Here is a 25,926-nt window from a genome sequence, read left to right on the forward strand (position 1 = left end):
CAGGTAGGGATGTCCCCAGAATTCATGGTCAGTAGACAGAACATCACCTTATATTAGGGATTAGTGAAGAATCCCCCTTGTATTACTTATCAGTGTGGAAAAATATCACTTGGATTGGGGGTCAGTCGGAGAATGTAGGTTGCATGGTGGGGGAGGAGAGCTGTCAGAGAATGTAGTGTGGATGGTGGAGGGAGAGCTGTCAGAGAATGTAGTGTGGATGGTGGAGGAGAGCTGTCAGAGAATGTAGTGTGGATGGTGGAGGAGAGCTGTCAGAGAATGTAGTGTGGATGGTGGGGGGAGGAGAGCTGTCAGAGAATGTAGTGTGGATGGTGGAGGAGGAGAGCTGTCAGAGAATGTAGTGTGGATGGTGGGGGGAGAGCTGTCAGAGAATGTAGTGTGGATGGTGGGGGGAGGAGAGCTGTCAGAGAATGTAGTGTGGATGGTGGAGGAGGAGAGCTGTCAGAGAATGTAGTGTGGATGGTGGGGGGAGAGCTGTCAGAGAATGTAGTGTGGATGATGGTGGAGGAGAGCTGTCAGAGAATATAGTGTAAATGGGGGGGATAAGAGCTGTCAGAGAATGTAGTGTGGATGGTGGGGGAGGAGAGCTGTCAGAGAATGTAGTGTGGATGGTGGGGGGAGGAGAGCTGTAGGAGAATGTAGTGTGGATGGTGGGGGAAGGAGAGCTGTCAAAGAATGTAGTGTGGATGGCAGAAAGCTGTCAGAGAATGTGGTGTGGATGATGGGAGGAGAGCTGTCAGAGAATGTATTGTGGATGGTGGGAGGAGAGCTGTCAGAGAATGTAGTGTGGATGGTGGGAGGAGAGCTGTCTGAGAATGTAGTATAGATGGTGGGGGAGGAGAGCTGTCGGAGAATGTAGTGTGGATGGTGGGAGGAGTGCTGTCAGAGAATGTAGTGTGGATGGGGGAGGAGAGCTGTCAGAGAATGTAGTGTGGATGGTGGGGGAGGAGAGCTGTCGGAGAATGTAGTGTGGATGGTGGAGGAGAACTGTCAGAGAATGTAGTGTGGATGGTGGAGGAGAACTGTCAGAGAATGTAGTGTGGATGGTGGAGAACTGTCAGAGAATGTAGTGTGGATGGTGGTGGAGAGCTGTCAGATAAAGTAGTGTGGATGGTGGAGGAGGAGAGCTGTCAGAGAATGTAGTGTGGATGGTGGGGGGAGGAGAGCTGTCAGAGAATGTAGTGTGGATGGTGGAGGAGAACTGTCAGAGAATGTAGTGTGGATGGTGGAGGAGAACTGTCAGAGAATGTAGTGTGGATGGTGGAGGAGAGCTGCCAGAGAATGTAGTGTGGATGGTGGAGGAGAGCTGTCAGAGAATGTAGTGTGGATGGTGGGAGGAGAACTGTCGGAGAATGTAGTGTGGATGGTGGAGGAGAGCTGTCGGAGAATGTAGTGTGGATGGTGGAGGGAGGAGAGCTGTCAGAGAATGTAGTGTGGATGGTGGGAGGAGAGCTGTCAGAGAATGTAGTGTCGATGGTGGGAGGAGAGCTGTCAGAGAATGTAGTGTGGATGGTGGTGGGAGGAGAGCTGTCAGAGAATGTAGTGTGGATGGTGGGAGGAGAGCTGTCAGAGAATGTAGTGTCGATGGTGGGAGGAGAGCTGTCAGAGAATGTAGTGTGGATGGTGGAGGAGGGCTGTCAGAGAATGTAGTGTGGATGGTGGGAGGAGAGCTGTCAGAGAATGTAGTGTGGATGGGGATGGAGGAGAGCTGTCAGAGAATGTAGTGTGGATGGTGGAGGAGAGCTGTCAGAGAATTTAGTGTGGATGGTGGAGGAAAGCTGTCAGAGAATGTAGCGTGGATGGTGGGGGGAGGAGAGCTGTCGGAGAATGTAGTGTGGATGGTGGGAGGAGAGCTGTCGGAGAATGTAGTGTGGATGGTGGAGGAGAGCTGTCAGAGGATGTAGTGTGGATGGTGGAGGAGAGCTGTCAGAGGATGTAGTGTGGATGGTGGAGGAAAGCTGTCAGAGAATGTAGTGTGGATGGTGGGGGAGGAGAGCTGTCAGAGAATGTAGTGTGGATGGTGGAGGAGAGCTGTCAGAGAATGTAGTGTGGATGGTGGGGGGAGGAGAGCTGTCGGAGAATGTAGTGTGGATGGTGGGAGGAGAGCTGTCAGAGAATGTAGTGTGGATGGTGGTGGAGGAGAGCTGTCAGAGAATGTAGTGTGGATGGTGGGGGAGGAGAGCTGTCAGAGGATGTAGTGTGGATGGTGGAGGAAAGCTGTCAGAGAATGTAGTGTGGATGGTGGGGGAGAGCTGTCAGAGAATGTAGTGTGGATGGTGGGGGAGGAGAGCTGTCAGAGAATGTAGTGTGGATGGTGGAGGAGAGCTGTCGGAGAATGTAGTGTGGATGGTGGGGGAGGAGAGCTGTCAGAGAATGTAGTGTGGATGGTGGGAGGAGAGCTGTCGGAGAATGTAGTGTGGATGGTGGAGGAGAGCTGTCGGAGAATGTAGTGTGGATGGTGGAGGGAGGAGAGCTGTCAGAGAATGTAGTGTGGATGGTGGGAAGAGAGCTGTCAGAGAATGTAGTGTCGATGGTGGGAGGAGAGCTGCCAGAGAATGTAGTGTGGATGGTGGAGGAGGGCTGTCAGAGAATGTAGTGTGGATGGTGGGAGGAGAGCTGTCAGAGAATGTAGTGTGGATGGGGGTGGAGGAGAGCTGTCAGAGAATGTAGTGTGGATGGTGGAGGAGAGCTGTCAGAGGATGTAGTGTGGATGGTGGAGGAAAGCTGTCAGAGAATGTAGTGTGGATGGTGGGGGAGGAGAGCTGTCAGAGAATGTAGTGTGGATGGTGGAGGAGAGCTGTCAGAGAATGTAGTGTGGATGGTGGGGGAGGAGAGCTGTCGGAGAATGTAGTGTGGATGGTGGGAGGAGAGCTGTCAGAGAATGTAGTGTGGATGGTGGGAGGAGAATTGTCAGAGAATGTACCATCAACAGTGTTCCTGATCACCGCCACACCAGTCCCTCTTACTAGACTCAGTGTAAGCCAGCAACAGTGTTCATGATTGCTGCCACATCAGTTCCAGTACAGCCAGACCAGTGTTGCTGATCACTAGCTGCCCTAGTACCCATGTGACCGAGTCAGTGCAGCAAGCAGCAGTGTTCCTAATTGCCACCACACTAGCAGTGTCACCAGAGTCAGTGCAGCCAGCAAAAGTGCTCCTGATCACCACACCAGTGCCATTGCCACCAGTACCAGTAAGGCCAGCAGCAGTTTTCCTGGTCACCATCACGCCAGTGCAGTGCCACCTCAGCCTGCTGCCTGTACTGATCCTTTGCTTGCTTGCTAAGCACACGTCTGCTGCCTGTACTGACCACGGCCTGGTTATTGATCAAGTTTCTGCCTGCTGCCTGGATCGATCCTTTGCCTGCTTGCTTACTATGTCTCTGCCTGCCGCCTGGACCGATCCTTTGCCTGCTTGCTTACCATGTCTCTGCCTGCCACCTGGACTGATCCTTTGATTGCTTGCTTATTATGTCTCTGTTTGCCGCCTGGACCAATCCTTTGCCTGTTTGCTTACTATGTCTCTGCCTGCCGCATGGACCGATCCTTTGCCTGTTAGTTTACTATGTCTCTGCCTGCCGCCTGGACCGATCCTTTGTCTGCTAGTTTACTATGCCTGGACAAAAATGTGATAGGTAGCTATAAAATGAAGCCCCTTGAAAGAACGAAGGTGCTCTTTGGATTTGGGGCCTCTCGATGCATCTTGGCTGCAAAAAGGTCTCACACATGTGATATCCCTATACTTGAAAAATGTCTTTTGGGTGCAATTGCAAGTATGCCCATACTGTGTGTGAGAAATCACTTAAAGAGTAACTCCGTTTTTGTTGGGAAAAAACATTCCCCTCTGGGTGACCCGTGTACATTGCAGGGATTTTACCAAATTTTGTTGCAAATTCCTACCTTTCGCCACTCTGAAGTAACAGCTGTTTGTCTGTGCCCATGTGAAAAATGTCCTAATTTTATGTGTGCTTTTATTGTCCCGGTGCTCCAGGGCCTCCAAAAATGTGATAGGTAGCCATACAATTAAGCCCCTTGAAAGAATGAAGGTACTCTTTGGATTTGGGGCCCCTCGATGCATATTGGCTGCAAAAAGTTCTCACACATGTGCCATCCCTATACTTGAAAAATGTTTTTTTGGGTTGCAATTGTAAGCATGCCCATACTGTGTGTGAGAAATATTCTAAAGAGTAACTCCATTTTTGTTGAGAAAAAAACAAACATTCTCCTGGTGATCTGTGTACATTAAAGGGATTTTACCAAACTTTGTTGCAGATTCCTACCTTTTGGCACTCTGAAGTAACAGCTGTTTGTCTGTGCCCATGTGAAAAATGTGGTCATTTTATGTGTATTATTGTCCTGGTGCTCCAGGGCCTCCAAAAATGTGATAGGTAGCCATTAAATGAAGCCCCTTGAAAGAACGAAGGTGCTCTTTGGATTTGGGGACCCTCAATGCATCTTGGCTGCAAAAAGGTCTCACACATAGCTGTTCGTCTGTGCCTATATGAAAAGTGAATTCTTAATTATCAGTAAGCCGCCGCACCTGCAGGGTTCTAATGAGGAAAGTGGCAGGGTCTGCATCCTTTTAGATGGGATTTCCTATTGGGAGTATCTCACCAAAAATTTAATTTTTTGTTGCAGGGGATGCCCGAAATCTGTCTTGTATCTCAGTGCAGACTTCTGGGAAAACCAGTGAGCCAATCACACAAGCAGGAAATGATGTTGCTGGGGGGCGTTCTGTGCTCGTTCTGTGTACAGAACACCTCCAGGTCGCCACGTTGCATTTTATAGAAAACTACAGCAGCCGCAGATTGAAAAGGAAAGGTAATTTTCTTTTACAACATTGAATTACAATATGACTTATGTCACAATTTTATATACTGTATTATTTTTTTTTTGCTGTTTTTTTTCCCATAAAGGTGGAGTTACCCTTTAAAAACTTTCTGAAATAAAATCAAATTTAATTTACCTTCTCCATTTTCCATAAACAGATGCTGATGAAAATGTACGACTCCAAAAAAAACTCACCGTGCCTCTTGCTAAATACAGTCAGGTCCATAAATATTGGGACATCGAAACTATTCTAACATTTTTGGCTCTATACACCACCACAGTGGATTTTAAATGAAACGAACAAGATGTGCTTTAACTGCAGACTGTCAGCTTTAATTTGAGGGTATTTACATCCAAATCAGGTGAACGGTGTAGGAATTACAACAGTTTGCATATGTGCCTCCCACTTTTTAAGGAACCAAAAGTAATGGGACAGAATAATAATCATAAATCAAACTTTCACTTTTTAATACCTGGTTGCAAATCCTTTGCAGTCAATTACAGCCTGAAGTCTGGAACGCATAGACATCACCAGACGCTGGGTTTCATCCCTGGTGATGCTCTGCCAGGCCTCTACTGCAACTGTCTTCAGTTCCTGCTTGTTCTTGGGGCATTTTCCCTTCAGTTTTGTCTTCAGCAAGTGAAATGCATGCTCAATCGGATTCAGGTCAGGTGATTGACTTGGCCATTGCAGAACATTCCACTTCTTTCCCTTAAAAAACTCTTTGGTTGCTTTTGCAGTATGCTTTGGGTCATTGTCCATCTGCACTGTGAAGCGGCTTCCAATGAGTTCTGAAGCATTTGGCTGAATATGAGCAGATAATATTCCCGAAACACCTCAGAATTCATCCTGCTGCTTTTGTCAGCAGCCACATCATCAATAAATACAAGAGAACCAGTTCCATTGGCAGCCATACATGCCCACGCCATGACACTACCACCACCATGTTTCACTGATGAGGTGGTATGCTTAGGATCATGAGCAGTTCCTTTCCTTCTCCATACTCTTCTCTTCCCGTCACTCTGGTACAAGTTGATCTTGGTCTCATCTGTCCATAGGATGTTGTTCCAGAACTGTGAAGGCTTTTTTACATGTCGTTTGGCAAACTCTAGTCTGGCCTTCCTGTTTTTGAGGCTCACCAATGGTTTACATCTTGTGGTGAACCCTCTGTATTCACTCTGGTGAAGTCTTCTCTTGATTGTTGACTTTGACACACATACACCTACCTCCTGGAGAGTGTTCTTGATCTGGCCAACTGTTGTGAAGGGTGTTTTCTTCACCAGGGAAAGAATTCTTCGGTCATCCACCACAGTTGTTTTCCGTGGTCTTCCGGGTCTTTTGGTGTTGCTGAGCTCACTGATGCGTTCCTTCTTTTTAAGAATGTTCCAAACAGTTGTTTTGGCCATGCCTAATGTTTTTGCTATCTCTCTGATGGGTTTGTTTTGTTTTTTTTTTCAGCCTAATGATGCTTCACTGATAGTGACAGCTCTTAGGATCTCATCTTGAGAGTTGACAGCAACAGATTCCAAATGCAAATAGCACACTTGAAATGAACTCTGGACCTTTTATCTGCTCATTGTAATTGGGATAATGAGGGAATAACACACACCTGGCCATGGAACAGCTGAGAAGCCAACTGTCCCATTACTTTTGGTCCCTTAACAAGTGGGAGGCACATATGCAAACTGTTGCAATTCCTACACCGTTCACCTGATTTGGATGTAAATACCCTCAAATTAAAGCTGACAGTCTGCAGTTAAAGCACATCTTGTTCGTTTCATTTCAAATCCATTGTGGTGGTGTATAGAGCCAAAAATGTTAGAATTGTGTCGATGTCCCAATATTTATGGACCTGACTGTACCTTGGACTGTCGACTTTCCAAAAAGGGGTAATTTTGGAGGGTGTAGGTACTGCCCTGGCATTACAGGGCCTCAAGAATTTAGACAGGCCGTCAGAACATTTCACATGTAGTGCCCCTCTTGTTAGCCAGGGGGAGCTAGCTAGGTTTTTAGTAGCTCCCTGCTCTAGAAGCTTGAGAGGTTTCTAGAAGGCAGTGGGTAGGGGCTGATCTGCACACTTAAGGGACTCTTGCCAATCCCCAAGCAGGAGGCTTGGCATTGGGCCAGGGCAGCCCTTAAAAGTGATTCTATCCATTCACACATGGAGCAGTGGCTCAGCCCCACCCACTTTCTCTTCTCATCGCCTGATTGACAGCAGTGGGAGCCAATGGCTCCTGTTTCTGTCTCTCACCTGTGTGCATTTTCCGATGTTTAACAAGGTGTCCTTTCTGAATAAAACATTTCCCACACTCTGAACATGCCTACGGACAATCACCTGTATGAATTGTCTGATGATTAAGGAGGCTTTCTATCCGAACAAAACTTTTCCCACACTCTGAACATGAATATGGACACTCACCTTTGTGGATTATCTGATGTTTAATAAGGTTTCCCAACCACGGCACCACCTGCCTGAAGTTTGCATGTTCTCCCTGTGCCTGCTTAGGTTTCCTCCGGGTACTCCGGTTTCCTCCCACCCTCCAAAGACATACTGGTAGGTTAATTGGCTCCTGTCTAAATTGGCCCTAGTATGTGTATGTATGAATGTGAGTTAGGGACCTTAGATTGTACGCCCCTCGGGGGCAGGGACTGATGTGATTGTACAATATATATATATATATATATATGTAAAGCGCTGCAGAAATTGACAGCACTATATAAGTTCCTGAAATAAAGGTTTGCTTTCCGGATGAAACATTTCCCACACACTGAACATGAATATAGACGCTCATCTGTGTGACATATTTGGTGTCTAATTAGACTTCTTTTTTTCAGTGAAACATTTCCCGCACTCTGAACATGAATAGGCACCCTCACCAGTGTGATGCACAGCAGTGGGAGCCAACGGCTCCTGTTTCTGTCTCTGCCAATGAGAGGGAGTCCCGGGATAGCCGAGACTCCAGTGCACATCCCTGGATCGAGAGGGGAGCTTAGGTGAGTATTAGGGGAGATGAGGGGGGATACTGCACACAGGTTTTTTTTACCTTCGTGCATAGAATGGAAGTTGCAGTTCCCTTGAACCTCCCATGCACCCCTCATTCTTTGGTCCTCCCACGCACCACTCAGCCTTTGGTCCTCCTACGCACCCCTCATCCCTGGGACCTCCCACGCACCCCTCATCCTTTGGTCCTCCCACGCACCCTTCATCCCTTGGTCCTCCCACGCACCCCTCATCCCTGGGACCTCCCACGCACCCCTCGGTCCTCCCACGCACCCCTCATCCCTGGGGCCTCCCACGCACCCCTCATCCCTGGGACCTCCCACGCACCCTGCATCCCTTTGGTCCTCCCACGCACCCCTCATCCATTGCGCCTCCCATGCACCCCTCATCTCTTGGTCCTCCCACGCACCCCTCATCTCTTTGGTCCTCCCACGCACCCTTCATCCATTGCGCCTCCCACGCACCCTTCATCCATTGTGCCTCCCACACACCCCTCATCCCTTGGTCCTCCCACGCACCCCTCAACCCCATCCAAGTTTAACACCCCTTAATAAAACCAGAAAAAAAACAAGCTCAAGGACTGTTGCCTGTTGCCAGATATGACCACACACAGACAACACTTTTTATTGGTTGATATCGGCCTGTGTACATTATTGGTCTTTTTATGTTGTACCGAAGAAGCCGGCTTGTCATTGGTCCAACCGATAATGGATACATTTTATAGTGTATTTCCTTCAGTTATATAAGATTTGATTTAGGTTCTAGCTCCGTTTAAATTTTTTGTTAACCGTTAGAAGACCGCCATGTTAAACCACCTTCCTGGAACCGCTGAGTTTTGGGTCCCCCTATAGCCCTGCACAGCCAGGCAAGAGGCATTTTCCCACACTCTGAACACAAATAAGGAAGCACACTCATGTGAATCTTCTGATGTGCAACAAGTTTATCTTTCTGAATGAAGCTTTTCCCACACTCTGAACATAGCAAGGATGTTCACCCGTGTGCTTTCTCTGGTATCTCAGACGTCTTTCTTTCTGGGCAAAGAATTTCCCACATTATGAACATACATAGGGTCGCTCACCCGTGTGAGTTCTCTGGTGTCTAAGAAGGTCTCTTTTATGAGCAAAAGATTTCCCGCACTCTGAACATGAATAAGGGCGCTCGCCTGTGTGAATTCTCTGATGTATAACAAGGCTTGCTTTCTGAATAAAACATTTCCCGCATGTTGAACATGAATAGGGACGCTCACCTGTATGAATTCTTTGATGTTTGAGAAGACATCCGTCCTGAGTGAAACATTTCCCGCACTCTGAACATGAATAGGGACGCTCACCTGTGTGACATCTCAGGTGTCTAATAAGATTTTTTTTCTCAGTGAAAGATTTCCTGCACTCTGAACATGAAAAAGGATGGTCACCGGTGTGACTTCTTTGGTGTATAAGAAGTTTTCTTTTCGCAGTAAAACATTTCCCGCACTCTGAACATGAAAAGGGACGTTCACCCGTGTGAACATTCTGGTGTTTAAGAAGGTCACCTTTCTGAGTGAAACATTTCCCACACTCTGAACATGGATATGGACGCTCGCCTGTGTGACATATCTGGTGCCTAAAAAGACTTCTTTTCACAGTGAAGCATTTCCCGCACTCTGAACATGAATAGGGACTATCACCTGTGTGAATTATCTGATGTTTAAGTAGGCTTTCTTTCTGAATGAAACATTTTCCACACTCTGAACACAAATAAGGGCGCTCGCCCGTGTGAATTTTCTGATGTTTAACAAGGTGTCCTTTCTGAATAAAACATTTCCCACACTCTGAACATGCATAGGGACGGTCACCTGTATGAATTCTCTGATGATTAAAGAGGCTTTCTTTCCGAACAAAACTTTTCCCACACTCTGAACATGAATATGGACGCTCGCCTGTGTGGATGATCTGATGTTTAATAAGGTTTGCTTTCCGGATGAAACATTTCCCGCACACCGAACATGAATATGGACGGTCATCTGTGTGACATATCTGGTGTCTAATTAGACTTCTTTTTTCAGTGAAACATTTCCCACACTCTGAACATGAATAGGGACCATCACCAGTGTGACTTTTCTCGTGCCTAAGAAGTGCTCTGTTTTCTCTGAAAGATTTCCCACAGACTGAACATGGGAATGAACTCTCTTCTGTGTGAACTCCTTCATGCCCTGAAGAAGATTCCTCGGGAATAGATGGATCTGGTGGAGGATCTGTACTGTGAGATCTCAGAGTCCTGGAATGTGGTTCCTCAGACGTATTCCGGACATTATGGCCATCTGCTGAAAAACAATTTTACAGTCAATGTTATAGGAATTTTTGAAACCTTCCATTCAGGAGTCATATATGTTGGTCTATGATGGTTGAGGTTTGTCATGCAATTGGGTGCAATCAGAAGACCAAGATATGAACCAGAAAACGGACATAATGTCCTCAAACCACACGGGGCAACATTGTACTGATGACTTGTTACTGGGAGATGGACCTTCCTCCACCTCGTTACCTAGAGACATGACGACATACAGAAGGGAGATTGACCTTCCATATGGTGTCCAGTATCTCATTTGTTGGGAACGTGACATTATATTGAGGAATGGAGATGGACCTTTCATATGGTGTCCAGTATCTCCTCCTCATTTGTTGGGAACATGACATTCTATTGAGGAATGGAGATGGACCTTTCATATGGTGTACAGTATCTCCTCCTCATTTGTTGGGAACATGACGTTATATTGAGGAATGGAGATGGACCTTCCATATGGTGTACAGTATCTCCTCCTCATTTGTTGGGGACATGACGTTATATTGAGGAACAGAAATGGACCTTTCATGGTGTCCAGTATCTCCTCATTTGTTGGGAACATGACGTTATATTGAGGAACGGAGATGGACCTTCCATATGGTGTCCAGTATCTCCTCATTTGTTGGGGACATGACGTTATATTGAGGAATGGAGATGGACCTTTCATATGGTGTCCAGTATCTCCTCCTCATTTGTTGGGAACATGACGTTATATTGAGGAACGGAGATGGACCTTTCATATGGTGTCCAGTATCTCATTTGTTGGGAACATGACGTTATATTGAGGAACGGAGATGGACCTTTCATGGTGTCCAGTATCTCATTTGTTGGGAACATGACGTTATATTGAGGAACGGAGATGGACCTTTCATATGGTGTCCAGTATCTCCTCATTTGTTGGGAACATGACGTTATATTGAGGAATGGAGATGGACCTTTCATATGGTGTCCAGTATCTCCTCATTTGTTGGGAACATGACGTTATATTGAGGAATGGAGATGGACCTTTCATATGGTGTCCAGTATCTCCTCATTTGTTGGGGACATGACGTTATATTGAGGAATGGAGATGGACCTTTCATATGGTGTCCAGTATCTCCTCCTCATTTGTTGGGAACATGACGTTATATTGAGGAACGGAGATGGACCTTTCATATGGTGTCCAGTATCTCATTTGTTGGGAACATGACGTTATATTGAGGAACGGAGATGGACCTTTCATATGGTGTCCAGTATCTCTTCCTCATTTGTTGGGAACATGACGTTATATTGAGGAATGGAGATGGACCTTTCATATGGTGTCCAGTATCTCCTCATTTGTTGGGAACATGACGTTATATTGAGGAATGGAGATGGACCTTTCATATGGTGTCCAGTATCTCCTCATTTGTTGGGAACATGACGTTATATTGAGGAATGGAGATGGACCTTTCATATGGTGTCCAGTATCTCCTCCTCATTTGTTGGGAACATGACGTTATATTGAGGAATGGAGATGGACCTTTCATATGGTGTCCAGTATCTCCTCCTCATTTGTTGGGAACATGACGTTATATTGAGGAACGGAGATGGACCTTCCATATGGTGTCCAGTTTCTCCTCATTTGTTACCCTATATATTTGATCAGTTTCTGTATTTAGTGTTCATTACTCACCTGTGCTGATATCTGGAGAACGTTCCTCTTCTTTATTTGTCACGATCTTCCCAACTTCCTCCGTAGACTCCTGATAACCCATCACACTCATCACCTCTTCCTTTTTAACCTCAACTTTCACATACATCAGTTCTTCATGCTAAACCACCAAAAAGAAAGAAGATTTTAAAGTGTGAGGACCAATAGGCTAGGAGAAGAATATAATCTCATAAAGTCTAGAGCCACTTTTCTGTTCTTCCCACCTACCTGATGATGGTGAGAGATGGTGTGACCTTCCTGTGTGGAATCCCGGGAATACAGAGGACAGGGACATCTCTCTGGTGGGTTCCCATGACTGGATCCATCTGTAGGAAACACACACACTGACTGAATCCATTGTTTCTATGTGTTTATCAGATGATGGGGGATCTAGGTGGACCCTCCGTACTGCTCTCTCCTTTACAATAAAGTCTCCTCTTACCCGGTGATGTGAGGGGCGGCTGATTGTCCATCATGACGTCCTTGTAGAGGTCCTTGTGTCCTTCTAAATACTCCCACTCCTCCATGGAGAAATAGACAGTGACACCCTGACACCTTATAGGAACCTGACACACACAATGATACAGTCACCATCCAGACACATCCCTTGTCTGTTACTGGAGAATGTCCCAGAATTCCCGGCACCGCTCACCTCTCCTGTCAGCAGCTCAGTGATCTTCTGGGTGACTTCTAGAATCTTCTTGGCACTGGTTCCCTCTGTTGTCAGGCAGTGAGGTGGAGGCCCTGTGATGGGTGATGTCCTGTGAAGACGGCTGCTGGATGATAAAGGCTCGCCAGATATTTTCTTCACTACTTTATAATCCTGTGTATAGGGAGGAAGTAACAATTATCACCACAGACTTCCCAGAATCCTCCTCACCTCTCCAGTCAGGTCTGTGTTTTATTAATAGAGATAAGAGTGATGTCATGTGACCTCCCAGAATCCTCCTCACCTCTCTGGTCAGGTCTGTGTTTTATTAATAGAGATAGGAGCGATGTCATGTGACCTCCCAGAATCCTCCTCACCTCTCCGGTCAGGTCTGTGTTTTATTAATAGAGATAGGAGTGATGTCATGTGATCTCCCAGAATCCTCCTCACCTCTCCGGTCAGGTCTGTGTTTTATTAATAGAGATGAGAGTGATGTCATGTGACCTCCCAGAATCCTCCTCACCTCTCCGGTCGGGTCTGTGTTTTATTAATAGAGATAAGAGTGATGTCATGTGACCTCCCAGAATCCTCCTCACCTCTCCAGTCAGGTCTGTGTTTTATTAATAGAGATAAGAGTGATGTCATGTGACCTCCCAGAATCCTCCTCACCTCTCCTGTCAGCAGGTAGATGATCTCCAGGGTGAGGTCCAATATCGTCTCAGTCATATCTGTGTACATATTATCTTGGTGTAGACGTATCTTCTGAATTTAAAGGACATCACGGTGACTGTGGAGGAAGAGGATGGACATGACGATGAAGGAAGAGGATGGACATGACGATGGAAGAAGAGGACAGACATGACAATGGAGGAAGAGGACGGCCATGACAATGGAGGAAGAGGATAGACATGACGATGGAGGAAGAGGACAGCCATGACAATGGAGGAAGAGGACGGACATGATGATGAAGGAAGAGGATAGCCATGATGGAGGAAGAGGACGGACATGACGGGGGGGGTTACTGGATGTAAATGTAAAACATTTTTTATTACCTCCTCTGCTGCCAGTTGCAGGAATATCTTTCTCTACTTCCTGCACACTTTCCTCTCTCCAGTAACTTCCTGTCTGTAGATGGCGCCACTTCCTGTCTGTTGATGACGTCACTTCCTGTTTTCACCTTCTATATCTGCCCCTCTTTGCATTTCATCAGCAGTGAGATCACCACCTTGTGGAGAAAATACAAACTGCAGCCCGTGCTTTTAAACACTTTGATAGCTGCTGCTTGGTTTGCTCTGCAGTTTCGCTTCTTGATATCACATCCGAATAAAAAAAAAAGTCAAACAATGGAAAAATAAATAAATAATGAAGAAAAAAAACATGTTGGTTGGTTAAGATACAATATTGTTTTGAAAAAAAAATATCAAAACAATATTGAAATATACTTTTTTTTTACACAAATTTAGAGCAAAAGGTCTCCAGCACTAAAGATCTTTCAGAAAAAATTTTTTTTTCTTATTTGGTTATTTTAGGTCTCTTGCATTATTTGCTGATACAAAAAAATATGTGTTTGAATTTCAAACATTCCTTTTATGAATACTTAAGTAACATTGATGGTGTCAGTGGGATAATATAAGTCTCATCATTGCAATAGGGGAAGTAGTACTTTGCTGGGAGGGGGTGGAAAATGTTGTGCTGGAAGATTTATGTTGGGAGGAGTGATGGGGGGCGGTAATTTGTGCTGGTAAAGGATTCATTTAAGTAGGGAGGAGGATTTTTGATGGGAGGGGGGGATTTGTGCTAGAAGTGGGAAGGTTTTGTGCTGGGGGGGAATTGGGCTAGAAGGGGGGATTGGTGGGGTGGAGTAGGGGTGGGGTCCTAGTACTAGAACAGGGGAGTGGATTTGTACTGGGAGGGGGGATTCAGGAGGAAAAGATTTGCAACAGAAGAGGGATTTAGGGGGGTAGTACTTGTGCTGGGAGGGATAATTTGGGGGGGGAGGGGAATTGTGTTTGAATATTTATATTGGGAGGAGTGATGGGGGGGGCGGTAATTAGTGCTGGTAGAGGATTAAGTAGGGAGGAGGATTTTTGATGGGGGGGATTTGTGGTAAAAGGGGGGATTGGTGGGGTGCAGTGAGGGTCCTAGCACTAGAACAGGGGAGTGGATTTGTGCTGGAAGGGATAATTTGGGGGGGGGTGGAAAAATTTGTGCTGGAAGATTTAGGTTGGGAGGAGTGATGGGGGGGCTGTAGTTTGTGCTGGTAGAGGATTAGATTAGATTTTTGATGGGGGGATTTGTGCCAGAAGGGGGGATTGGTGTGCTAGAGTGGGGGTGGGGTCCTAGTACTAGAACAGGGGAGTGGATTTGTGCAGGGAGGGGGGATTCAGGAGGAAAAGAAGATTTGCAATAGAGCGGGGATTTAGGGGGGTAGTACTAGTGCTGGGAGGGATAATTTGGGGGGGAGGGGAAGTTGTGCTGGAAGATTTATATTGGATGGAGTGATGGGGGGCGGTAATTTGTGCTGGTAAAGGATTAAGTAGGGAGGAGGATTTCTGATGGGGGGATTTGTGCTAGAAGGGGGGATTGGTGGGGTGGAGTGAGGGTCCTAGTGCTAGAACAGGGGAGTCGATTTGTGCTGGGAGGGATAATTTGGGGGGGGGTAAAAATTTGTGCTGGAAGATTTATGTTGGGAGGAGTGATGGGGGGGGGGGGGCTGTAATTTGTGCTGGTAGAGGATTAGCTTAAGTAGGGAGGAGGATTTTTGATGGGGGAGATTTGTGCTAGAAGGGGGGATTGGTGTGCTGGAGTGGGGTCCTAGTACTAGAACAGGGGAGTGGATTTGTGCTGGGAGGGGGGATTCAGGAGGAAAAGAAGATTTGCAATAGAGGGGGGATTTAGGGGGTTGTACTAGTGCAGGGAGGGATAATTGGGGGGGGATTTCTGCAGGAAGATTTATGTGGGGAGGAGTGATGGGGGGGGGTTAATTTGTGCTGGTAGAGGACTAAGTAGAGAGGAGGATTTTTGATGGGAGGGGGGATTTGTGCTAGAAGGGGGGATTGGTGGGGTGGAGTGGGGGTCCTAGTACTAGAACAGGGGAGTGGATTTGTGCTGTGAGGGGGGATTCAGGGGGATGGAATAGAAGGGGGATTTAGGGGGGTAGTACTTGTGCTGGGAGGGATAATTTGGGGGGGAATGTGTGCTGGGAAGGCGGCTTAGGGGGAGGTTTCTGCTGGAAAGCAGGAGAGGATTGGTATGGGGGGGGGAATTGAGGAAGGATTTGTTCTAGAAGGGAGATTTGGGGGGTGGTGCTTGTGCCGGGAGGGATCATTTTTTTGGGGGGGCTGGAAGCTTGTGCTGGGAAGGGAGTTTGGTGGGTTTTGAGCTGGGAAGGGGAAGAGGATTTGTGTTGGGAGGTGGGATCTCTTGAGCATGCTCAATGGTTCTTTTTTGTTACAATTGTAGCGAATCCCCTGATGCTGCGGAAGATCGTCCCACCCAGGCCACCATTGTCTAACCACACCCACTTTTTTCATGGCGTGCTACACAGGCCACTATCTTTCTCAAGCGTCCCTCATTCTCAAGTTCTAAGTTGTTTCCCGAGGGAGGAGGCTCGTAACGGGCACAGCGGGTGTACAGACCTGGGAACTCAGCACAGGGATGGTGGGAACCCCTCATAATGGGCAAAGCGGGCGTACAGACCCGGGAACTCGGCACAGGGACGGTGGGAGCCCCTCATAATGGGCACAGCGGGCGTACAGACCCGGGAACTCGGCACAGGGACGGTGGGAGCCCCTCATAATGGGCACAGCGGGCGTACAGACCCGGCAGCTCGGCACAGGGATGGTGGGAGCCCCTCATAATGGGCACAGCGGGCGTACAGACCCGGGAACTCGGCACAGGGACGGTGGGAGCCCCTCATAATGGGCACAGCGGGAGTAAAGACCCGGGAACTCGGCACAGGGATGGTGGGAACCTCTCATAATGGGCACAGCGAGCGTACAGACCCGGGAACTCGGCACGGGGACGGTGGGAACCCCTCATAATGGGCACAGGGTGTGTACAGACCCGGGAACTCGGCACAGGGACGGTGGGAACCCGTCATAATGGGCACAGCGGGCGTACAGACCCAGAAGTTCTATTACGAGATCTTACCAACAGAGTCCCTGAGATACAGAAGGTAGGGGAGATCTCCAACACTTCCCAAATATGAGGCCTCCATAGTGATGATAGAAATCTGAGGACGGAGTGTTGTGAAGTGCAGAGCATTCATGTTTATTTCAGAAAATCAGAATGAGTAACAAACAATAAAGACTTGGCTAGAGTCCCCATCAAGTCCCATATCACTGCAGAACATGGTGGCCTGGTCCTTCTAGTGTGACCCTTCCATTGACAGCTCTCCTTCATCCCTCTCAAGTCTTAGGCCAGAGGTTGCCTTCAGCTTCCATGAGGCTCAGGAGACTTCCTCAGCCACCTTCGTCTTCTCACCAGCACTCCAACCCCCCGGACCTGGTGACTTTGTTGTCCATTTCCCTGCGAAGGTCGGCTCCCGGGAGGAAAGTGGATCACCTGATCATCCTCCCTCCGGGACCTAAACGGGGCGAAGTGGCAACCCCTAGGACTATGTCCACCTGGGTATGGAAAGTTATGGCTCCGGCCTACAAGGATCAAGGTCTGGCTTCTACTGAGGTGGTGCGGGCACATTAGCCAAGATGGCGGCATACGCCAAACTTCCACTGGAAGACATTCCTGAAACAGCCAGGTGGAGTTCTTGTCCAAACCTTCACTGGCCACCAAAGCCTGGACTTTCCTAATCCACCAAATTCATAAGTCAGTCATTGATGAAAGTAGATCTTCTGTACCGTACGGCATGGTTTTTCGAGTCGGAGTTCCGTTCTCGCCCGCGCTTTTCTTTTGTTACTTAGTTCCCATCGTGTGCCAACGTGAGGTGGGCTAGGAATGCCGAAAATTCTTCTCATATACATACCACAATTTCCCTTTCCTGGGCTATCCTCAGGGCAGCACAAAGAGTCTCTTCCACTCCCTGGTGATCTGCCGACACCTAGTTGTGGAACACCTGGAGGCCAAAGGGAGGGCCTTTTATTCCAAGCCAGGGCTCAACAAATCTCAGGCACCAGGTCACCCGGGCTACACTGGCTGCTTGTCTGGATTCAGTCTGCCCATGTGGTCCCCCCCGGGGGTGCTCAGCCCAAAAGGTTGAGGTACATGAGACCACCACTTTGAGGCCTGCTGGAGCGGGATACAGCACTCACCATTTTGTTTGTGGGCAATGACATGCCCAGGAACTAGCGCCCTCCTCTGGTGGGCGAGGCTGTGATGAGTAGTCACCGATGTCTCACTGCCCCCCTCCCGAGACACTTCCCCCTCTTGTCCCACTGCCCCCCTCCCGAGACTTTCCCCTCGTCCCACTGCCCCCCTCCCGAGACACTTCCCCCTCCTGTCCCACTGCCCCCCTCCCGAGACACTTCCCCCTGTTGTCCCACTGCCCCCTCCTGTCCCACTGCCCCCCTCCTGAGACACTTCCCCCTCTTGTCCCACTGCCCCCCTCCCGAGACACTTCCCCCTCTTGTCCCACTGCCCCCCTCCCGAGACACTTCCCCCTCTGGTCTCGCTGCTCCCCACCTTTCCCACTGCCCCCCTCCCGAGACACTTCCCCCTCTGCTCTCGCTGCCACCCTCCTGTCCCAATGCCCCCCTCCCGAGAAACTTCCCCCTCTGGTCTCGCTGCCCCCCACCTGTCCCACTGCCCCCCTCCCGAGACACTTCCCCCTCCTGTCCCACTGCCACCCTCCTGTCCCACTGTCCCCCTCCCGAGACACTTCCCCCTGTTGTCCCACTGCCCCCCTCCTGTCCCACTGCCCCCTTCCCGAGACACTTCCCCCTCTTGTCCCACTGCCCCCCTCCTGAGACACTTCCCCCTCTGGTCTTGCTGCCCCCCACCTGTCCCACTGCCCCCCTCCCGAGACACTTCCCCCTCTGGTCTCGCTGCCCCCCTCCTGTCCCAATGCCCCCCTCCCGAAACACTTCCCCCTCTGGTCTCGCTGCCCCCCACCTGTCCCAATGCCCCCCTCCCGAGACACTTTCCCCTCCTGTCCCAATGCCCCCCCTCCCGAGACACTTTCCCCTCCTGTCCCAATGCCCCCCTCCTGAGACACTTCCCCCTCTGGTCTCGCTGCCCCCTACCTGTCCCAATGCCCCCCTCCTGAGACACTTCCCCCTCTTGTCGTCCCCCCCCCCTAGCTTTTTTTGGAGGATTAACCCATTGTGTGCTGACGTGAGGATAGTCCGAGAAAGGACAATGACAGTAAGTATATGATAACAATTTCCCGCACTCTGAACATGAATGAGGAAGCTCACCTGGTTGACATCTCTGATGTATAAGAAGATTTCATTTCTCAATAAAACATTTCCCGCACTCACCCGTGTGATTTCTTTGGAGTGTAAGATTGCTTCCTCTCCCTCAGTGAAACATTTCCCACACTGTGCACATAAATAGGGACGCCCACCTGTGTGAATTCTCTTGTGTGTAAGGCCTATTTTCTCAGTGAAACATTTCCCGCACACTGAACATAAAAGGGACATTCACCTGTGTGATTTCTCTGGTGTGCACAGAGTTATCTATTCTTAAAGAAATATTTCCCACCTTCTGAACATGATTAGGGGTGCTCACCTGTACGAATGTTCTGATGTTTAAGAAGGTTTCCTTTCTGAATAAAACATTTCTCACACTATGAATAGGGACTCTTACCCATGTGAATTCTCTGATGTTTAAGAATTTATCTGTTAAGCATTTCCCACACTCTGAACATGAATAGAGGTGCTAATCTGTGTGATTTCTCTGATGTCCAAAAAGGTTTTTTTCTCAGTAAACATTTTCCGCACTCTGACTATGAATAGGGAAGCTCACCTGTGTGACTTATCTGGTGTTGAAGAAGGTTTCCTTTCTAAATTAAACATCTCCCACACTCTGAACCTTAATAGGGACGTTCACGTTTGTGAATACTCTGGTGTCTAAGAAGGCTTCCTTTCTGATTGAAACATTTCCCACACTTTGAACATGAATAAGGCCGCTCACCTGTGTGACATCTCTGGTGTCTAATAAGACTACTTTTCTCAGTAAAACATTTCCCGCACTCTGAACATGAATAGGGACGTTCACCTGTGTAAATTATCTGGAGTTCTCCTTTCTTAAAAACACATTTCTCAAGTTTTGAACACGAATAGAGACTCTCACTTGTGTGAATTTTCTGATGTTTAAGAAGGTCTCTGTTCTGTATGAAGCATTTCCCGCACTCTGAACATGAATAGAGACGCTCACCTGTGTGAATTTTTTGGTGCTGAAGAAGGTTTCCTATCTGATTGAAACATCTCCCGCACTCTGAACATGAATAGGGACGCTCACCTGTGTGAATTCTTTGATGTGTAAGAAGGTTTCCTTTCTGAAAGAAACATTTCCCACACTCTGAACATGAATAGGGAAGCTCCCCTGTGTGAATTCTTTGATGTTTAAGAAGGTCACTGTTCTGAAAGAAGCATTTCCCGCACTCTGAACATGAATAAGGGCGCACATTTGTGTGACTTCTCTGGTGTTGCAGGAGGTTTTTTTTCTCAATGAAACATTTTCCGCACTCTGAACAAGAATAGGGACGCTCACCTGTGTGAGTTTTTTGGTGTTGAAGAAGGGTCCCTTTTTGAATGAAACATCTCCCGCACTCTAAACATGAATAAGGACGCTCACCTGTGTGAGTTTTCTGGTGTTGAAGAAGGGTCCCTTTCTGAATGAAACATCTCTGGCACTCTAAGCATGAATAGGGACGCTCACCTGTGTGAATTCTCTGGTGTCTAAGAAGGTTTCTTTTCTGATTGAAACATTTCCCACACTCTGGGCATGAATAGGGTTGCTCACCCGTGTGGATACTTTGATGTTTAAGAAGGTTTCTTTTCTGGGTGAAACATTTCCCGCACTCTGAGCAGGAATAGGGACGCTCACCCGTGTGACTTTTCTTGTGTCTAAGAAGTGCTCTGTTTTCGGTGTAAGATTTCCCAAACTCTGAACATGACAAAGAACTCTCTTCTGGTGGAACTCCTTCATTGCTCACAGAAGATTCCCTGGGAATAGATGGATCTATGAAGGTACCTGTACTGTAAAATCCAAGAATCCTGGTGTGTGATCCATCAGAAGATTCCATGGGAATAGATGGATCTATGAAGGTATCTGTACCGTGAGATCCCAGAGTCTTGGTACGTGATCCATCAGAAGATTCCCTGGGAATAGATGGATCTATGAAGGTATCTGTACCGTGAGATCCCAGAGTCTTGGTGTGTGATCCATCAGAAGATTCCCTGGCAATAGATGGATCTATGAAGGTATCTGTACCGTAAGACCCCAGAGTCTTGGTGTGTGATCCATCAGAAGATTCCCTGGGAATAGATGGATCTATGAAGGTATCTGTACCGTGAGATCCCAGAGTCTTGGTGTGTGGTCCATCAGAAGATTCCCTGGGAATAGATGGATCTATGAAGGTATCTGTACCGTCAAATCCCAGAGTCTTGGTGTGTGGTCCATCAGAAGATTCCCTGGGAATAGATGGATCTATGAAGGTATCTGTACCGTGAGATCCCAGAGTCTTGGTGTGTGGTCCATCAGAAGATTCCCTGGGAATAGATGGATCTATGAAGGTATCTGTACCGTGAGACCCCAGAGTCTTGGTGTGTGATCCATCAGAAGATTCCCTGGGAATAGATGGATCTATGAAGGTATCTGTACTGTGTGATCCCAGAGTCTTGGTGTGTGGTCCATAAGAAGGTTCCCTGGCAATAGATGGATCTATGAAGGTATCTGTAATATGAGATCCCAGAATCTTGGTGTGTGATCCATCAGAAGATTCCCTGGGAATAGATGGATCTATGAAGGTATCAGTACTGTGAGATCCCAGAATCTTGGTACGTGATCCATCAGAAGATTCCCTGGGATTAGATGGATCTATGAAGGTATCTGTAATGTGGGATATTGAAGTCCCAGAATGGGATTTATCTGAAGATTCCTCGGGATTAGAGGGCTCCATTGACCTCCGCAATTGGTAAGGTCTGGGATGTATATTTGGAGTCACAGGATTCTCTCCTGGAGAACATTGTACAATGGTATTATCTTCTGGAGATACAATGAGATGTTCCTCAGAGGTCTCCCGGACATAGCTTCCAGCTGTGGAAAAACAATGTTACAATAAAGGTTATAAGGATTTTCCACACCTTGCCTTCAGGAGTCATGTATGTTGGGCAGGGCTGGTGCTTCCACTAGGAAAACTAGGCAGCTGCCTAGGGGCCCTAGAAGTAAAATGTGAATTGTTTCTGTATTTTGTGTTTATGACTTACTTGTGTCCATATGTAGAGAAGATTCCTCCGGTTTACTTTTCATAATCCTCTCCCCCTCCTCCATAGACTGCTGATCTGCACTCACCAACGTCTCTTCTTCTTCCTCTTTGACCTCAACTTTGATGTCTTCCAGTTCTTCACCCTAAACCCCAAAGATGATAGAATACTTGATAGATTGTAAGCTCCATGTGCCGGGCCCTCCTATTCCTTCTGTACTAAAACTCTGTACTAAACTGTTGGCGCCATAAATCCTGTATAATAATAATAATAATAATAATAATAATAAAAAGAAGCCAGTAGTTACATAGAAGAATACAATCTCATAGCTTAAAATTCTTTTTGAGATCTAGTTCCTCAGTTCTATCTACCTGATGATGGTGAGGGATGGTGTGACCTTCCTGTGTGGAATACAGAGGTCCACCCTCCTCCATAGACTGCTGAGCTCCACTCATCAACATCTCTTCTTCCTCTTTGATCTCAACTTTGATGTCTTTTAGTTCTTCATTCTAAACTCCAAAGATGATAAAAAAAAATTTGTAAAAAGGAACAAGAGATGGAATACAAGAATGTCATCTCATGGGTTAGAATTCTGTTTGAGTTCAAGTTGCTCAGTCCCATCTACCTGATGATGGTTGGGGATGGTGTGATCTGTGGAATCCCGGGAATACAGAGGACGGGGACATCTCTCTGGTGGGTTCCCATGACTGGATCCATCTGTAGGAAACACACACACTGACTGAATCCATTGTTTCTATGTGTTTATCAGATGATGGGGGATCTAGGTGGACCCTCCGTACTGCTCTCTCCTTTACAATAAAGTCTCCTCTTACCCGGTGATGTGAGGGGCGGCTGATTGTCCATCATGACGTCCTTGTAGAGGTCCTTGTGTCCTTCTAAATACTCCCACTCCTCCATGGAGAAATAGACAGTGACATCCTGACACCTTATAGGAACCTGACACACACAATGATACAGTCACCATCCAGACACATCCCTTGTCTGTTACTGGAGAATGTCCCAGAATTCCCGGCACCGCTCACCTCTCCTCTCAGCAGATCAATGATCTTCTGGGTGACTTCCAGAATCTTCTTGGCACTGGTTCCCTCTGTTGTCAGGCAGTGAGGTGGAGGCCCTGTGATGGGTGATGTCCTGTGAAGAAAAACCGGAGGCTCTGGATGGACAGTTAGATAAATGGCTCTATATTTAGGACGTATCCGGTCTATAAACCAGAGGCTCTGGATGGACGGTTGGATAAATCGTTCTATATTTAGGACGTATCTGGTCTATAAACCAGAGGCTCTGGATGGATGGTTGGATAAATGGCTCTATATTTAGAACGTATCCGGTCTATAAACCAGAGGTTCTGGATGGACGGTTGGATAAATGGTTCTATATTTAGGATGTATCCGGTCTATAAACCAGAGGCTCTGGATGGACAGTTAGATAAATGGCTCTATATTTAGGACGTATCCGGTCTATAAACCAGAGGCTCTGGATGGACGGTTGGATAAATGGTTCTATATTTAGGACGTATCTGGTCTATAAACCAGAGGCTCTGGATGGATGGTTGGATAAATGGCTCTATATTTAGAACGTATCCGGTCTATAAACCAGAGGCTCCGGATGGACGGTTGGATAAATGGTTCTATATTTAGGACATATCCGGCCTATAAACCATGCAATACATCACTGTGACTATAGAGGAAGAGGACGGACATGACTATGGAGGAAGAGGATGGACATGACGGAGGGGGGGTTACTGGGTGTAAATATAAAATAATATCCTTTTACCTTCTCCTCTGCCAGTTGTCGTAATATCTCCCTCTACTTCCTACAAGTTTTTGTTTTTTTTAATGGGAACTTCCTGTCTGCAGATGACATCACTTCCTGTCTGTACCCGCTATGGCTTCCCATTTCTGCATCCCTGCAGCCTGTGTTTCGTAAATACTTTGACAGATTCAGAGTTGTCACCTCATCCCTTTAAACCCGAACACATACTAATGACCCGGGTTCTGTGGCTGATTATGGTGGTCATTACACTCACTTAGAACCTTCTTTGCATTAAATTCGGATGAGGAATGAGGTGACAACCCTCTCCAGTACTGTACGTTCTTCCTAATATCACATGCAATGAAAATGTTTGACAACAAAAAAAATAATAAAAAAATAAAACAAACTGCGTATTAAAAAATCAGAATACATAAATTGATGAATTAAAAATTAAGATGCAACATTGTTTTGCAAATACTCTAGCCTTAAATTATGCCATAGAAACAGTTTAGAGGACAATCCGGGGAGATTTGGGATCTCAGGAGAGGTAGGCTGCAGAGGGAAATGTGGATGAAGGCTCGGATGTTTATGAGGCTTCAGCTTTGGCCAGCTCCCTCTCGGGTGTGTGGGTTCCTCTCTATCCTTTCACTGTCTGTATGTAGGCAGTGAGAGGTAGGTTGCAGAGGGAAATGTGGATGAAGGCTCGAAAGTTTACGAGGCTTCAGCTTTTGCCTGCTCCCTCTCGGGTGAATGGTAGTGAATGGTGGCTGACCCAACCCAGGGGAAGGGCTTAAATTGTCTTTTATCCCGGGCTTTTGGGACTCAGCCTACCCACTCCGTGCAACTAATATAAGGCCAGGTAACGAGGCTCCTCTGCTTCTTTTTGCACTCCAATTTTCTATGAAGTGGGGAACCACGGTCCTGAGGAAGGATGTAACACCGTTCTACAAAGGGGGACTGCTGGGCCGTGCACTCCTCCCGAAGACACCAGCTTTCCGAAGACTGCCAAGCTATAGACTTCCACCAATACTGGACTATCACCCGACTTAGGTATGCCTGGGCAGCCACTTACCAATATAGACAGTCAGGGATGAGACTGATAGACTGTGTTGTACTTTGCGCTGTTATGCTCCAGAACTTCCAGTAAAACATGTTAAACTGATTTGAAGGTCTGAAGTTACAAAAAGGATGCATGAAGGTCCATTGGGCAGCTACACACACTTGGGTCACATCCGGGGTATGAAGCAAGTCAATCACGAGAGGTTTACTTGGCAGAGGAGTGGAGGAAGTATGCGGTTGTCACAGGTAACCAAAGCACCTGGGGAAGGCGACATGTCCTCCACTAGCGAGGGGGTCAATGATTGAAGTTCCTTTCTAGTGGTCAGTTTCCCTAAGCAAATGGGAACAACTTGCGTTATGGAGACCCTCAAGCTACGGGAAAAAGGAGTTAAACAAGTGCACGAATAAGCTCTGCTCTAGGTGCACGGCGGGACCCCATTCAGATACTGGGAGTGAGGTGGCAAAGGTACGATGGATGGGTGGGAAGGGTATACCCACATAAGGGGGGAAGGTCAGGTATCGAGGCTCCTCTGCTTCTTTTTGCCCTCCGCTTTTCTATGAAGTGGGGAACCACGGTCCTGAGGAAGGATATAGCACCGTTCTACAAAGGGGGACTGCTGGGCCGTGCACTCCTCCTGAAGACGCAACTTTCCGGAGACTGCCAAGCTATAGACTTCCACCAATACTGGACTATCACCTGAGTTAGGTATGCCTGGGCAACCACTTACCAATATAGACGGTCAAGGATGAGACTGTTTGACTGTGTTGTACTTTGCACTGTTATGCTCCAGAACTTCCAGTAAAACACGTTAAACCAGTCTGAAGTTACAAAAGGGATGAATGAAGGTCCATTGGGCAGCTACACTAATCAGCAAGCAGAAATTATGTACTGCAATCTCTGGTAACTAAGCAGCAAGCAGAAATGATGTGCTGTAACCTCTGGTAACTAATCAGCGAGCAGTAATGATGTGCTGTAACCTCTAGCAACTAATCAGCAAGCAGAAATGATGGACTGTAACCTCTAGCAACCAATCAGTGAGCAGTAATGATGTGCTGTAACCTCTAGCAACTAATCAGCAAGCAGAAATGATGTGCTGTAACCTCTAGCAACCAATCAGTGAGCAGTAATGATGTGCTGTAACCTCTAGCAACTAATCAGTGAGCAGTAATGATGTGCTGTAACCACACCAGCGGACAGCAATAGTGTTCCCGATTG

The 25,926-nt window shown here is 47.3% G+C and overlaps 1 protein-coding gene and 1 pseudogene across 2 annotated transcripts; both read right to left on the bottom strand.

Annotated features, from left to right (window-relative positions):
• Positions 1 to 8,422: 8,422 nt before the first annotated feature.
• LOC149453327 (uncharacterized) lies at positions 8,423 to 14,486 on the bottom strand (annotated as a pseudogene). The gene is made up of 7 exons (XR_016314726.1): positions 13,545 to 14,486; positions 13,162 to 13,279; positions 12,496 to 12,666; positions 12,251 to 12,409; positions 12,072 to 12,173; positions 11,826 to 11,964; positions 8,423 to 10,151 (listed from the first exon to the last, which is right to left on the bottom strand). The product of XR_016314726.1 is annotated as an uncharacterized LOC149453327 (transcript).
• Positions 14,487 to 18,750: 4,264 nt separating this feature from the next.
• LOC149453328 (uncharacterized) lies at positions 18,751 to 22,591 on the bottom strand. The gene is made up of 4 exons (XM_089688268.1): positions 22,504 to 22,591; positions 22,250 to 22,387; positions 21,882 to 22,023; positions 18,751 to 21,711 (listed from the first exon to the last, which is right to left on the bottom strand). Exons 2-4 carry the CDS (start codon positions 22,337 to 22,339, stop codon positions 19,484 to 19,486), a joined length of 2,460 nt encoding a protein of 819 aa, XP_089544394.1. The 5' UTR covers positions 22,340 to 22,387; positions 22,504 to 22,591; the 3' UTR covers positions 18,751 to 19,483.
• Between the last annotated feature and the right edge of the window lie 3,335 nt (positions 22,592 to 25,926).

Source organism: Staurois parvus, unplaced genomic scaffold, assembly GCF_062004578.1.
Source record: "Staurois parvus isolate SC_StPar_1 unplaced genomic scaffold, SC_StPar_1.0 ptg000449l, whole genome shotgun sequence".
NCBI lineage: Eukaryota > Metazoa > Chordata > Amphibia > Anura > Ranidae > Staurois > Staurois parvus.

What these genes read in the sequence shown, in the direction of transcription:
- LOC149453328 (XM_089688268.1), bottom strand. Translation starts at nt 22,339, where the DNA reads ATGTTGATGAGTGGAGCTCAGCAGTCTATGGAGGAGGGTGGACCTCTG. An exon ending in CCATCCCTCACCATCATCAG is followed by an intron (nt 22,024 to 22,249) that starts GTAGATAGAACT and finishes TTTGGGGTTTAG; the next exon opens with GGTGAAGAACTGGAAGACAT. An exon ending in TTCTCTACATATGGACACAA is followed by an intron (nt 21,712 to 21,881) that starts GTAAGTCATAAA and finishes GTTTTTCCACAG; the next exon opens with CTGGAAGCTATGTCCGGGAG.